Source organism: Meles meles, chromosome 9, assembly GCF_922984935.1.
Source record: "Meles meles chromosome 9, mMelMel3.1 paternal haplotype, whole genome shotgun sequence".
Lineage (NCBI taxonomy): Eukaryota > Metazoa > Chordata > Mammalia > Carnivora > Mustelidae > Meles > Meles meles.
Window position 1 is genome coordinate 37,380,720 of NC_060074.1, and position 15,169 is coordinate 37,395,888.

Consider the following 15,169-nt stretch of genomic DNA (forward strand, 5'->3'; position numbering starts at 1 on the left):
GACAATGAATATTTTTTTCCGTGCACTTTTTCAACATATTCTAAATCTTTGCATATTTGTAAGGTAATATATGTTTGGATCCAGGGTCCTAGACTCAGTTCCCCTTCCCTTACATGGACTTTCCTGGTCTCCCCTTTGAGATATTAACATCTATGTTCTCTGAACTCATAGGTAAACTTGGCTCAAGAATTATCAGGTAAAATGTATATTTAATATATTCACCTTTCTTGATGCCTTCTCATATATTCAATCTAAATTACTACCTACCCATTAAAAATGACTAATAATTATGAGATATTTTGGAAACACAAAGACTTCTGTAATCTTAACTACAGTGAAGATTCCAGAAGATTGAGTTTTTGAAATATTCAATTGTACCTGCATGACTTCATTAGATAATTTGCTCATCTGCAGACAATATTTGTGAAAATAGGAAAGGTTTTCAGCAATGCCATTCCCTGGAGAAAATCTGGTAAACTTAAAGTCATTGGAACTTATCCCCCCAAAGAGCAGGTGTCCTAGTTATTCATGAGCCAGTCCCTGAAGCTTCAAAATTGTGTAAGAAAGCAAACCGACAGATAACAATCAGTCTCCAGTGAAGATCCTTCCCACTTGGGTGTTTCTCGGTGCATTGCATCAACACCTTCGATGGCTGTTTTCTGTTGATGAGTTCAAAGACTGTGACTTTTATCTAAATCAAATGCTAATCGATTGAAATAAATCTTGCAAAGGATGCAGGGATCAGAAAGGAAAAGAAAGCGATATTGGGAAACTCTTTATCACATGTCAAACCATCTCCAAACAGCAACTGGTAGAGTGAGATCAGTTAACATTGGAAGAAGAGAAAATCAGTAAGTGGGATAACGTGACAGATATTTTCACAAGAGACTGACTTGAGAATCAAAGAATTAAAGGGAGCATTGGCAAAATGGATGAGGCTGCTGAATATAGTACTAACATTCTTTATGATATTGTGGCCAAAAGTGCCACATTAACAGACAATTTTGAAGGGAAAATTATGATCATCCAATCTAATCAACACCTAACCCATTGCTGTCTTATTATATAACTCATGTTATTTTAAAAATATTGATGAAATGAACTAATTTTTAGAAATTTTATGATTTTTCAGATAAATTTCTAGTCAAATATATTGTCTTCATTATTTAATGACATTTACTCTTCTTTGTAGTGAATTTACTTCACTTGCCTTTTTTCAGGTTCCTGTCATTCTCCCATGATGAAGATGGCATTCAAGTCACTAGGTTTCATTTTCTCCTCTCAAGTAAAGCAAGTAAGTCCTCCCAGCTATTTTTTCCCCCTCTCCCAACCAACCATACTAGTCACATACAATCTTCAAGGTTAAAACTTGGATTAGATCTCCACATTTTCTGCCTCCCCTTTATATATGCCCTTATCCATCCTATGGAAAATATCTCAGATCCAGTGGAAAAACTAAGAAAAGTGCCATTGTTAATATTTTGTATCATGATCTGTTTTCTCCTTCATGAAGGATGACTATGATCTACAAGGGCTGGTGTGATTAAGTCTGGGATGACAGCTTCTCTGGATAGCATGTTCTCTGGATACTGAATCACCTTCTTGGACACTTTTTTAATAGTGATTCATATGACGAAATTATAGCTCATTTTCTAACAAGGTTGCAATGACGTCACCACCTTTTGTCACCTTTGCAAGAAAAGAAGGCTAATGGTTTAACAGAATGCCAGGTCAGATCACTGACCTGTTGACAATTAGGTGGGTGAAGTGTGTGCACCTTTTTAATTGCTATTTTGAAGCACTGTTAATTCATTCAGAAAAAAAAAGTAGAAATTAAAAATCTTCAGGTTATACTGAGTGCATGAGCCAGCAATGAGCACATCAGGTGGGGCCAAGATTTCACAATGCAAAAATGACTTAACTGGTCCTTTTTTACTTAAAATTTTTTTTTTTGGTTTAAATAAATGAGATACCTTCTTTATTTGTTTGTATAAATAAGTGGAAGTACTGGCTACTCAAACTATAAATGAATGAATAAATCTACTCACAGGCATAATCTATCAAGAGTTAGTTTTGCATTCTTATGTTATTATTATGTTAAAAATGATAGATTTTTAGGACAAAAACCAATTAAGTGTTTTGCTTGACTTATGTTAATGCTATAAAGTATAAAGAGAGAAAATTGTCAATTCTTCTAGTATTTATGGAAGCAAAATTAAATATTTTAAAATTCTTCTCCTTTTATTGAATACATTTTAATACTTAAAGTATGCTGAAATGTAAAATTTACAAACAAAAAGGGCACTTTAAGGCACAGATATTTGACACAAATTGATATGCATTATATACACACATACTTTTTAAAATTTATGTATAACATCATAATAAATAATTTAAAAATATATCTCACAAAACTTTAGCATTCTATTTTATTTTATGTTTGTTCTGAAGCAGTTGGCTTTACTTTAATGTTAATAATCTAATAATCATTGGGCACCTGGGTGGCTCAGTTGGTTAAGCGGCTGGCTTCAGCTCAGGTCATGATCCCAGGGTCCTGGGATGGAGCCCCGCATTGGGCTTCCTGCTCAGTGGAAAGCCTGCTTCTCCCTCTCCCTCTGCCTGCCACTCTGCCTAATGTGTTCTCTACCTCTCCATCAAATAAATAAATAAAATCTTTTTTAAAAATCTGAATATCATTTTAAAGAAACTGCTTCTAACTTTTCAGATACAATCAGGCTATCATTAAAGAAAGTCTAAAAGTCTAATTAAATATGAATAGACCATTATTTTATATGAGTTCCAATTTGCCACAGATCAATTTAATTCCTCCAATACAAAGGAAAATTATTTTTTGCATTGTTTATAAAGAAACTGATTATGTGAGTCATTTAATAATGGATATTCCATCTTGTTTCACTAGGAATTTGTAACAGCTAACAGAAAAGATATATACAATAAAATGGTAAAACATAAGTTAAAACTCAAGGCTAAGGAAAATAGAAATTATAACAAAAGATCATGGGGCACCTGGGTGGCTCAAATGGTTATGTGTCTGCCTTTGGCTCAGGTCATGATCCCAGGGCCCTGGAATGGAGCCCTGCATGGGGTTCCTGCTTAGGGGGAAACCTGCTTCTCCCTCTCTCTCTACTGCTCCCCCTGCTTGTGCTTTCTCTCTCCCTGTCAAATAAATAAATAAAATACTTAAAAAAGAGAAATTATAGCAAAAGATCAGTATCATGGTTAAAAACAGCACATATATTCAGGTAATAAACTCCTACATGGTTGTTATACATGAACTTTGAATTTGTTTCTGGGCTTTGTGGCAGCTGAAGTGGAGACATGGGCTGTTCTATAGATATTCTATTTCTTGAGGAAACGTAAAGAAGGTATTTAGATGTGGGTGATAGACAAATTCTGCTGCACCAGAAAATACCAAGAGCTTCTGTGTTTTGGAGCTTATTGTTAGGATTATTTTAAATAAATCCCATGCAATGGGAAGTATAAGAATCAGGGTTTTATTACTGGCCTCATATCTAAATATTTGTATGATTTGAGTAATTCATTTAACTTTTTGTGATTTCAATTTCTTTATCTGTAAAGGAAGGGCACTGAACAAGATGACCTTTACAGAAGTTCTTTGTAGTTCTAATACCCCATGTTTGATGGGTTCCCACCTCTCCAGCACAGAAAGCAAACACTTGACCTTCCAAAAAAACATATTTTATAGGTAAATTTCTTACTAGGGAAGAAATTGTTTTAAGAAGTTGTTTTTAAATGGTTGTTTAAAGAAGTTAGGGGTCATCTGTCAATCTCAATCATATAAGAGAACTAATCAGCTTGGTTAGCCAGAGAGAAGTCTCCTAGAAATGAGGAGAAACTAGAGTTAACATGTGCTCAGTATCTACCTCCTAGTATGTCTGCCTCCATCTGCAATGCCACCTGCCCCCACTATGACATGTAAGGAGGACAGGAACTCAGTCTTACAGAATCTTGAAGGTGCCAGAAGTGAGTGTCTGATCAATAATTGTTGCTTGTTATCTGACTCACTAGTCTTCCTCTTCTTCTGTTGACATGCTACCAGAATCACTGTGCAGAATTAGAAGCATCTAACGCAGAGTTTGAGGTCCAATGTGATTGACTAAATTGAAAATGGTGTGGCGTCAAAGTAACCTTTGAAAATTCCTTAAAAAATTTATAAATTATGGCATGTTGGCTTTTGCAAAAAAAGTCTTATAACATTATTTGTGTGTATATACTATATAGAAATATATACTATGAAATAAAAATACAAATAAATATAAGTTGACCATGTTTTTAATAATGAGAAAGAACTGGAGAATGAAAGAATAAAAAGAAAAAAGGAAAATGAATGTGTAGCATTGAATTTGCATGGGTTAAATGTGCTTATGGTATGCCATTATATCATAAATAGCAGTAGCTCTGGGGACTGTGAAATGGGCAAGGTGTGAATTGACATCAGGATGAGTATGATTCCCCATTCACACTCCATGTCCTCAGGAGGAGAGACCTGCAGGCCACAGTATTCATTGTTATTATCTGGAGCTGGTGCATAGGGCCTGCTTCCTGACTGCTTTAACAACTAGTCGAGGTGAGTTCCATCTCTCCTTTTCTCCATTCCCATCCTCACATCACTGCATGTTAGAGATGAGGATCTTTGGAAGTCCAAAGCAAAGAGAGAATTCTGTTAGATCAGGCAAAATGTGCTAGGTTTTATTGCAGTTTCAAACAACTCCAAAATCCCGGAGAATTAAAATCTCAGAGGTCTATGTCCTGCTCATGTTATGTATCTATCATGGATTGGCTGAGAGCTCTGCTTCAAGCTGTGGTCACTCTAAAACTCAGGCTGGTGGAGCATGCAGTATGTGAAATCTGTTATTCATCACGGCAGAAAGCAGGAGAAATGAAGCAATCATAAATGCCCTCTTTAACCCTTCCTCTTGGAAAAGACATATGTCCCTTCTATACACTCACCATCAGCCCAAGCAAGTCATATGGCCATAGCTTGCACCACAGACATGAGCAACTGGAATCCTACCCCATGCTTAGGAACACAACTAGAAATACTTGCTGAAAAACATTAATAGCCATTGCAACAAACAGATGCACCAAAGAATGAATTCTGTAAGATCTCCAGTTCTACTCTGAACTGCTTTCATGGTCTTTTTTTTTTTAAGATTTTATTTTATTTTTTTAATTTTTCTGAGAGACAGAGTACAAGCAGGGGGAGGGGCAGATAGAGAGAGAGAATCCCAGACAGACTTCCTGCTAAGCATGGAGCTGACATGGGGCTCTATCTCACATCCTGAGATCATGACCTGAGCCAAACCCAAGAGTCTAATCCTTAACCAACTGAGCCACCAAGGTGCCCCCTGCTCTTTTGTTCTTAAATGAACTTCAGGAACTGGGTCATTATGTCAGTTCAGCTACAATGAATAACTCACATATAGCAGAAACAAATCATCCTGTCACTTTTCCCTTTTATTTAAGAAAAAGGAGGAGAGAGAGAAAAAGAGAGAGGGAGAGAGAGAGATAAAGGGTACTCTTAGTAGAATCTCAAGTGCCATTTCAGAGTCAACGTGATGAATTTTTTAGTTAAATTAATGCCTGTGGTGACCCCCAAAGATTCCATTTTCAAATCCCCAGAACCTGCGCATATGTTGTTATATGGCAAAGTAGAATCAAGTTTCAAGATGGAATTACGGTTATTAATCAGCTGACCTTGATGTAGGGAGATTATCCTGGATCATCTGGAAGGATCCAATGTAATTTTTACAATTTTATAATTTTTACAAGTGCAAAAGGGAGGCAGAACAAGAGGTCAGAAGCCAGAAGGATGTGATGTAAGAACACAAGCCACCATTGCTGGCTTTGAAGATGGAGTAAAGGTGTCATCAAGAAAACAATATAAGCAGCCTTTGAAAGTTGGAAAAGGCAAGAAAACAAATTCCTCCATAAAGTCTCCAGAAAAAAATACAGACCTGGGAAAACCTTGATTTTATTCCAGTGAGACCCACAGCAGACTTCCAATGTAGAGAATAGTAAGATAATAAATTTATGTTGATCTAAGCCACTAATTTTGCAACAATTTGTTAAAGCAAAATAGAAAAACTAACATAATACCTTTATTTTTTAAACTAACTTGTACTTCTAAAACCATGGCTACTCTAAGAAGTTCTGTTAACTATTTCAATAATTTGGCCATGCAATATGTATTTTAAATTAAAGGAATAAAAAGAAGCACACTGGTCTGCATATTATTTCTTTAGAGAGAAATTCTCTCAAACCATAGGTCTAATATGTCTTCTCTTCTATTTCCTACAGAGTGTGGCTTGATATGCAGGTAGAGTTTTTGGTGCCTGGATTCTTACACCTCTTTGGGAACAGATACAAACTTTTTTTCATTAATGTGCTTGACTCTATTGGCAGTCATGTGCTGGGTTTCCACTGCTTTCTTGTTGTTGTGTCAAAATCTCTTGCAACATGCAACTGTCTTCACAGTTGCTTTTGATTTAGGGGCCATAGTTTGAGAAAAATTGAATCAAAAGACATTTAACAAAAGAAATACATGTTGAAATTATACACTATGGTCATGGAGGGCAAGAATCATTTCTTATTCACCATTATATATGCCTCAGTAACTTTCCTAGAACAGAAGTTCAAAAATACCTGAAATACATGAAGCCATGTGACATGAATAAGTGTCTTAGAGGCCTCCAGAGTAGGAAGGTGCATGTATTAGGAAACAGAAAAGGACAATGATGTAGTTTGGCAACCTTCAAACACTGGAATTTGAAAAGCAGTGTTCAATTTCTGACTCCGTCTCTCACTAGTCGAATCATCTTGGACAAGTCATTTAACTTTTCTAAGCCTAAGTTTCTTCATCTTTAAAATAGGAAAAAATAATTGCACTGACTTCCAGTTTCCACTGAGTTTCCACTGCAGGAAACTCTATTACCCTATACACGATACCAGACTTTTAATAAAAAGTTATAAGTCATGTTAAAAGGCAATGAGAAAATTAAAAAACAAAAACAAAAAACACTTTCAAGGGACAAAGCAACCAACAGAACCAGACTTGACTCTGTCACCAATGTTCAAACTGTCTGACAAAGAATTCAAAATGATTATTAGTTTAATGACTCTGATGAAAAAAGTACACTGTATGCAAGCTGACATGGGTAATTTCTGTAGAGACATAAAACTATAAGAAAAATCAAATGGACATGTTAGAAATGCAAACCAGTGTAATGGAATGAAGAACGCCTCTAATAAATTCTTCAGTAGAATCAAGTTAGCTCAGGAAAAAAATCAATGAACTTGAAGTTGGCCAATACAAAGTACTTAAACTGAAACAAAAGGAGAAAAAATAGAATAAAAAACCAACTAACTAAACAAAAACAGAAGTGAGTATTTAAGAACTGTATTCTGATACATGCACAATTGAAACCCTTGAAGGAAAAGAGAGAATAAGAACAGGATAGGAAACATATTAAGAGATCATGGATTTTTTTTTTTTTTTTAACCAGAGTTAATAACAGACACTAAACCACAGATCCTAAGAAGCTCAGAGAATACCATGGGATAAATACAACACACACACACACACACACACACACACACACACACCCCTTGGCAAATCACATTTAAATTGTTCTAAATAAAAGATTAAAAAGAAAATTTTGAAGGCAGGCAGGGAAAAAAGTCATGTAACATAGAAAGGAGCAAAAATTAAAATGAAAACAGTTTCTTAGCACAAACCATAAAAACCAAAAGACAATGGAATGATAGCTCTAAAACAATGAAAGAAAAAATATCTTGCCAACACAGACAGCTATAGTACAAACAATATGATTCAAAAAGTAAAGGAAAAATAGCCTTTCTCAGGCAAACAAAAACAGAAAATTCATTGCCAGCAGATTCCTTATTGGAAAGGTTAAAGGAAGTTTTTTTGGACAGAAGCTTGGCTCTACACAGATAAAGTGTCAGAAATGGAATACATGAGGGTAAAATGAAATTTATTATTTTCTTATTTCCAATTACTCTAAGAAATATCTTACTTATAAAAGCAAACATAGTAGCAATAAATAGTGCTTATAGCATACACAAAAACAAAATATATGACAATAGCATGAATTTGGATATTTATTTGGAGATTTATACTGGGTATGAAGTGGTATGTTTTAATTTGAAGGTAAATAATGAAAGCGAGTAATGATATACATAAATTCTTTTTTAAAAGATTTATTTATTTAACTTACAGAGAGATAGAGAAAGCATGGAGGGGAGGGGTAGAGGAGAGAGAGTCCAAGCAGACTCCATGCTCAATACAGAGCCCAATGTGGGGCTTGATCCCATGACCCTGAGATCATGACCCAACTAGAAATCAGGAGTCGGACACTTAACTGATTAATCCACACAGAAACCCCTATAAATTATAAACCATAAGGTTATCACAATTTTTTTAAAAAAGAAGTATAAACAAATAAATTAATAAAGATAAAAGGAATCATTAAAAAAAATTCTCAACCCAAAGGAAGGCAGAAAAGAGGAAAAAAGAAACAAATAACACATAACACAAACAGAAGATAACTAGTCAGTTGGTGAATTTTAATCCAGACTTTCTAGAATCATAATAAATGTGAATGGTCTAAACATACCAATTAAAAGAAAGAGATTGTCAGATGGGATTTTTAAAAAGTAAGATACAAAACCCTATCTATAAGAAACAACTTTCAACATGAAGACTTAGGTTAGGAGAAAAAAAAATGGAAAAAGTTAAGCCAAGAGGAAGCCGCAGTAGGTATTCCAAGGTCAGCTAAAGTGTGCTTCATGTCTGAGTTATGTGTGCTATTCACCAGCACTGATTTTAAAAATCTATCATGTAACAGTTAAATTTGGAGGAGTTTATCAAGTATGATAAGCAGAAACAGCTAAAAGTTCACTGCTCCTTGTACTTCACACATGGTATCTCAAGTCTTCCAATGTTTGCCCCAGTGTGGGCAAACTGCTAAGTAGTAAAACCAAGATACTGTACTGTGTTCTTTACAGAAAATAAGATTTTATTGTACCTTCTATGAACATATGCTCCTCTCCCTATGGCAGGACAATTAAAAACAAGCCAACCCATTCTCTAAGCTGGGCTTTCAATCGGATGGGTGGAGTGTTGCTTCTGTTCTTTCAAATGCCTTAATTTCATGTGTCTCTTTCAGAAGAATGAGATGTTCATCCGTATCCTGCCCAACCGAAGGTCACTGCTACAATAAAGCCTACAGCAGTAGAAGTTAGAAGTAAAAGGGACCTAGAAGAGCAGAATATTCAGGGTATATGATGTTATGACATCTAAGAGATGACAGAGGAGTCAAGCAACATGCTGAGACACTCACAGCCATCACTTTCAGCACAGGACTAAACCCCAGGTCTCCTGCCATCAAATACATCACTATTTCTTCCTTCTCACTTTACAAGTCTCTGTAGCTGTTGACTCTTATGCACAGAATAAAACCCCATTAAAATGGTACCCCATTAATTAGTACCAAACAAAGCCAACGCCTTGTGAATGAGACAAGCTCTAACAGTTCATTTAAAAATTGATTATTTGGTATCAGATACATATTTTACCACAGGAACCACATGGAGAGAGAGACCAGAATGCCTTCAGAGTTTCCATCTCCTCTCCAGATACCTGTTACCTTGAGACAATGTGGATTTCAGAGTGCTTGGCACCAGGACTAATTTTCACTTTCTTTCTTTGTAGGAAACAGCACCTCTTGGGCAACATTTCCTTGTGAATTCTGAGTTGGAGAATGTGGTCAAGTCAGAGCTGCTTTTTGAAGACAGCATGACTTTCAGGATAGAGAATGGTTGTGGTTTATACTTAAGACATTATCTGTCATTTGTCCCTTCTCCTCTATTTGTTAAGTGATAGATTAATCTTTTCTGAGAGTTTCAGATAAATAGGATACAGAAGTGTAATACTCTTGAATATTTCCGGAATTTTGTATGAATTTAGTACACATAAGTGTAATACTCTTGAATACTTCCTTTCATACGAATCTGAAAACAGGTAACCTTTCAATAAAAACTTGTTGACAGAAGACCATAGTCTAGTTTACAGTACTGGGTTGTTTGCTCCATTAAAAGAAAGGAAATCCAGTTGTTTTCTTTTTCCCTAGAACTAGGATTCTTAGAGGAAAAAATATTGAGATTTTGGTGAAATGTTGCTAGGTTAATCTTGGGTTTGTTAAAATAAATCCACAAGAAATCTATATCAAAACACTTTATTTTCTCAAAAGTTCATCTTTGATAATTTTCTCAAAGTGTCATATAAAAACTAAATTACTAAAATAGAATCCAGTAGGCAAAAAAAAACCAAAAATATATAAAAATGCAAGTGATTTAGGAAATGAGACAGCGCCTTTCTTAAACTTCAAATTGAACCTTAGATATCTGACAAAGTTGACAAATTATTTCTGTTTACAAAAATGGCATTTTCAGTATTTGTTGATTTTAAAAGATGATCTTGCTTTTAGGCTTCCCCCATGTGTTCCAAAGATATCAGTGTTTGTCCAAACTGTGCACCAAAATCTCTTTTGGAAGGAAGTGTGGATTTTCAGTCAGTACAAGAAAGAAAGCCTCACTTGAAGCCAGAAGAACTCTGTGGATGACCCAGCTCTGCTACTGTTGTGTAACTTTCTAAATCTAATTATTTTCCTCATTTAATTTCCTTTTGCTTCAAATTTTTCAAGTAAGAAGTAGAGATAATTATTGCCATCATATTAACTCACCAGGATGTCATGATCAAACAATTTAATAAACTAATACTTCATAAAATATAAACTTTATTTTATACATACTACTTACCTATATAAGTGAGACTTTCCCTCCTTCAGGGGTAGCTATTGTATTGTAGCTCCATGAACTACAGAAATAAAACAGGCTGGGTGGGAGTCTTTAGATACTCTTTTATTTTCAAAATAGCTACTTGTGTGACCTTAGCAAATCAAATGAACTTTTTGTAAAATAGATAACTAAAAAATTTCCCCCTTTTTTATGTTTTTTTTCTTGAACTTGAGTACTAGTCGGGACACACTTGGCTTCTGGATTTTTAATGCAACTAACATGGGAACATTTTGTCTTTCCATAGCTCAGCCCCATGTCTGGAAACACCTTCCAGCTTGGACTGAAAGAACTGTCTACTATAATCCACATAGCTTTTTGTGCATTTAAAAATGAAAATATTAACAACTAATTGGAGCTTTCACAGAAGAAATGTAATACATCTCAAAACAAAACAATTCCTTTTTTAAAAAAAACATGCTTCAAGTATCTAAACTGTATGAATCAACAATTTTGAGATCAATCATTGCAGAACACTGCTCGAATAAAATTTTATTTATATCTTTGATTCACTGAAAATGTTAAGAAACTGTAAAAGCCAACACATGAAAAATTCTATAATTAACTCAATGTATTACTAAATCACTTTGTTTTTCCTACCCAAGTGATAGAATGTCTTCAACTGCTTTATAATTCTTAAGAGAAACTGATTTATAATCACCAACTTAATTATATTAGATACTGAAAACATTCAGATTTAGCACAAATATTGATGGACACAACTTGATTTTTCCTGATGATTGCCAGTTTCTTGAAAAAAACCTGTAAAAGTTCTCAGTCATCAATTCCTTAAGTTCAAAGTTCTTTGGACAAGTGGTATGACTAATATAATATTTCCACACACTGTTTGGTAATTCTAGTTTACTTTTTTGCATATCAGTGCTTCTGGTTTCCAATAAAATATCATGTTTCTTGTATTCATTGAAATAGAGGATCAAATTAGCTATTCTATAAGCTTTAACTGAATATGTCCTATATAAGAAAAGATGTTAATAAAATAGCTGAATTATGCTGATTTGTGGAAATGTGTTCTGGTAAACAAACAATACTATTTAAATTTAAATTCAATCTGTTGCAGCTGCTACTAAACCTGTATTAATATTTTAATAGGATACTACAAGACACAGCAATATCATAGCAGTTGGTCGACTCTTTATAAAATCATTTTTACAGAAATGCAATACAAATAATTTTAAGGAATTATTGGCATAATGAATTTTAGTATTTTAGAAAATGTCCCAGTTTTTGAATAGGAATATAGTCCTGACACAGGCACCACACTATTGATCTGCAAACCTGCGTGTAAGGCAAGAGATGTCTTATCTTAGAGGGATGTCTCTATGGGAAGGCTGGAATCACAGTTTACCATTTCAATTCCAAAGATCTTGGGCAGTAGAATAGGAGGTGTAGAAAGTAAAGCCCCACTGGGCTTTCTTTCTTTCCACTTTTACCTAAAAATCAGTGACAATATTTTTTTAAGTTTTAAAACAAAACACACACACACACACACACACACACACACACACACACACACACACATATCAGAACAAAACAAAAAACTTCCTGCGATTCTTATTGTCCTTATCAGGCATTAGGGCAGGGTGGGAAGATTTCGTGGCAGTTTGACCACGTTTGGCCCCAGGGTTAGAGATTTTGCGCTGGAGAGCAGCTTCAGGCCAGGCATAGAAACCACCAGGGGCCTTTTCAGAACCCTTTGCTACCCTCACAGAGAAGGGATGCTTAAAGAGGAAATTGTCTTTGGAGCTGGGAAAGCTCTATTTCATTACAGAATATAAATACTTCAAGTCTCTAGATGGCAGCCTTCAACGCGCTTGAAAAGCAGTTTCGTCCTCCTCTGCCACCTCCACTCCACTCTCACCCCCATCTTGGCTACTTGGCAATATAGTATCAGCTACATGTGTGCCCTAGCCTGTGGATGTTGGGGTTTGCTGCTCTCCAAGAAAGCGAGCTGAAAAATGTTTATTCCTGTGCCTGATGATCTCGGCGGGAAGCTGCCTAGATGGGAGCTTGAGGAAAGGGGGAAGGAAGGGATGACAGCATGAGCAACAGGAAGCCCCTCGCCCAGCAGAGGTGGGGCTGTGAGGGCAGGAGCAAGACCCCCGCACCCAAGGGTCTTCAACATTTCCCGCTCTCTGGGTGGACCCTCTGACCTGCACAAAGAACACAAAAGCCACCTGCCCAGCTGAGGGAACACAACCGGTGCTACAACCTCAATTTACCCCTAAACGTTTTGTGGGGGGTTAAAATATAAAAATCTCAGTTTCTCAAATTCACAAAGGAGTGAGTGTGAAGGAGCGCGGAACGGGGGCAAAGGGGGAAGAAGAAGACGCAAACCGGGGAAACGCGCTGCTCCCACCTGGCTTGAGTGGAAGGTGGCGTCCCTGAATTACCCCGTGTGGACCCCAGGGTGGGACGGAGCAGGGGACGTGCTCGGCCAGCGCAGGGTTGTCTAGGATATGGGAGCGCATGAGGCGGGTGGGACTGGAGCGGCCCAGGTCCTGCTGTCCCAGGTCTCAGTGGGGCTCAGACCAGGTGTCGTCGGGGATTAGGGGCAATTTCACCACCCCACTCCCCCACCCTTCTCCCCAACCACTTGCTACCCCGGCAACAGCGGACACTCGCTCAGATCCAGATGGGCAGGGATGGGGGTACTTTGCCCTGGTCTTGCTCCCTCCTATTCTCATCCCTACCTTGAAGCGGGTCTCCCCTCAAGGCGCTAAACCGTGCAGGTTGCGTCCACGGAAAGTGCGGTTTCTGGCTCTCGCCGCGGAAAGCACACCCGGACACCCCAGCCCCGGTCCCAGAAGCGGGCCCGAGCTGTACCCTAACCCCGAGCCGCCCCGCCGCGCAGGCCGCACCCAGCTCGGCGCCCTGTGGGGCAGTGGGCGGGGGTCACCCGTCCCCCGGGTGGCCAGACCCTACCAAGCGCAGACCCTAGCGCCCCGCAAGCTCGAGAGGCACCCGAGGCGCAAGGCGGAGTTTGAGGGCCACTGGGTGGGGCATCGGGGAGAGCAGGTCTTACCTGGGTACGGAGAGCAGGGAGTTGCCATCCATTGTCGATGGTCGCGCTGAGAAGAGGCGGAAAGCGCGGGCGAAGGACGGAAGTCTGTGGCGCGAGGATCTGGTTCCCGGAGCGCACGGACGGGCGCGCGCGGGGATAGAGGCGCGCAGGCTGGGACAGCTGTCGAGACACGCTCCGCCCCGGCCGGGAAGCGCTGCGCGCCACGACCGCTGGAAGGTCTCCTCCTCAGATCTGGATGGAGAGCTGGGCCAAAGCTGCAGTTCTTTGCCTTGCTCCTGTCCTGCCCTTCTCCACTGAAGCCCCAGGCAAGGTTGCTGCAGGCTCCCTCTGAGCTTTTCCTGCCTCTCCTGGAGCCCAGCAGAGGTGACTCCGATAGAATCTCTCCCCGCCCCGCCGCAGCGTCTTCTTCCCTCTACCTCTGGGGTATAACAGGTCTCAGCCCCGAAGTTGTTCACCCAGTTTCCCACATTGACGCTCTACTGGCAATGCCCATATTCCCCACTGGTCGCTCAGCAGCGCTCTGGCTGCTTCTCTAGATCTGGGGAGTTTTTTGTTATCTTCCGCAATGTAGTGGCTGATAACTCAGGGCAATGCAATGCTCTCCTTGATCCCCCAACTATTTTCCTTTTACATAGATTCTCTTTCCTGTTTCGGGTTCTTACAATTCATCTAACTCATTTTGCTTAATTGTGACTCACTTATGCCTTGCTTGTTAGAAGTTTGTGTGCACAGAGATCTCAAAAGCCATGACACTGGCCATCCATCAGAGACCAGCCCCCAGGCCCTGGGAGGAAGGGCTGTAACAAAAATTCCTCAGTGCCTGCTTCAATATCTCCTTGAGCAAAGATGACATTTGTTTTAAGAAGAAAGACATTCGGGGGCACCTGGGTGGCTCAGTGGGTTAAGCCGCTGCCTTGGCTCAGGTCATGATCTCAGGGTCCTGATCAAGTCCCGCATCCCGCTCTCTGCTCAGCAGGGAGCCTGCTTCCCTCTCTCTCTCTGCCTGCCTCTCTGCCTAGTTGTGATTTCTCTCTGTTAAATAAATAAAATCTTTAAAAAAAAAAAAAAGAAGAAAGACATTCGTAGTAGCAAATGACTCTTAAGAGTGTACTACTGACTCTGATCCTTTTTCATTACAGAGACATATATGTTACATATTTATATAAAAGAAAACCATAGAACTCCCCAAAATGGGAAGGTGGAGTATTT

The 15,169-nt window shown here is 38.4% G+C and overlaps 1 protein-coding gene across 4 annotated transcripts in view; it reads right to left on the minus strand.

Moving 5' to 3' along the window:
- The window catches only part of LOC123951053 (SPHK1 interactor, AKAP domain containing), a 175,352-nt gene extending 160,919 nt beyond the window's left edge, over positions 1 to 14,433 (minus strand). For 3 of the 4 annotated variants that reach the window (XM_046019685.1, XM_046019683.1, XM_046019682.1), the window contains exon 1: positions 13,961 to 14,433. In XM_046019685.1, the coding sequence (XP_045875641.1) occupies positions 13,961 to 13,992 (32 nt within the window). In that variant the 5' untranslated portion in view covers positions 13,993 to 14,433. Of the gene's footprint in view, positions 1 to 13,628; positions 13,671 to 13,960 lie in introns of those variants that run through there. The other variant, XM_046019684.1, reaches the window with a different exon arrangement.
- Positions 14,434 to 15,169: the final 736 nt, after the last annotated feature.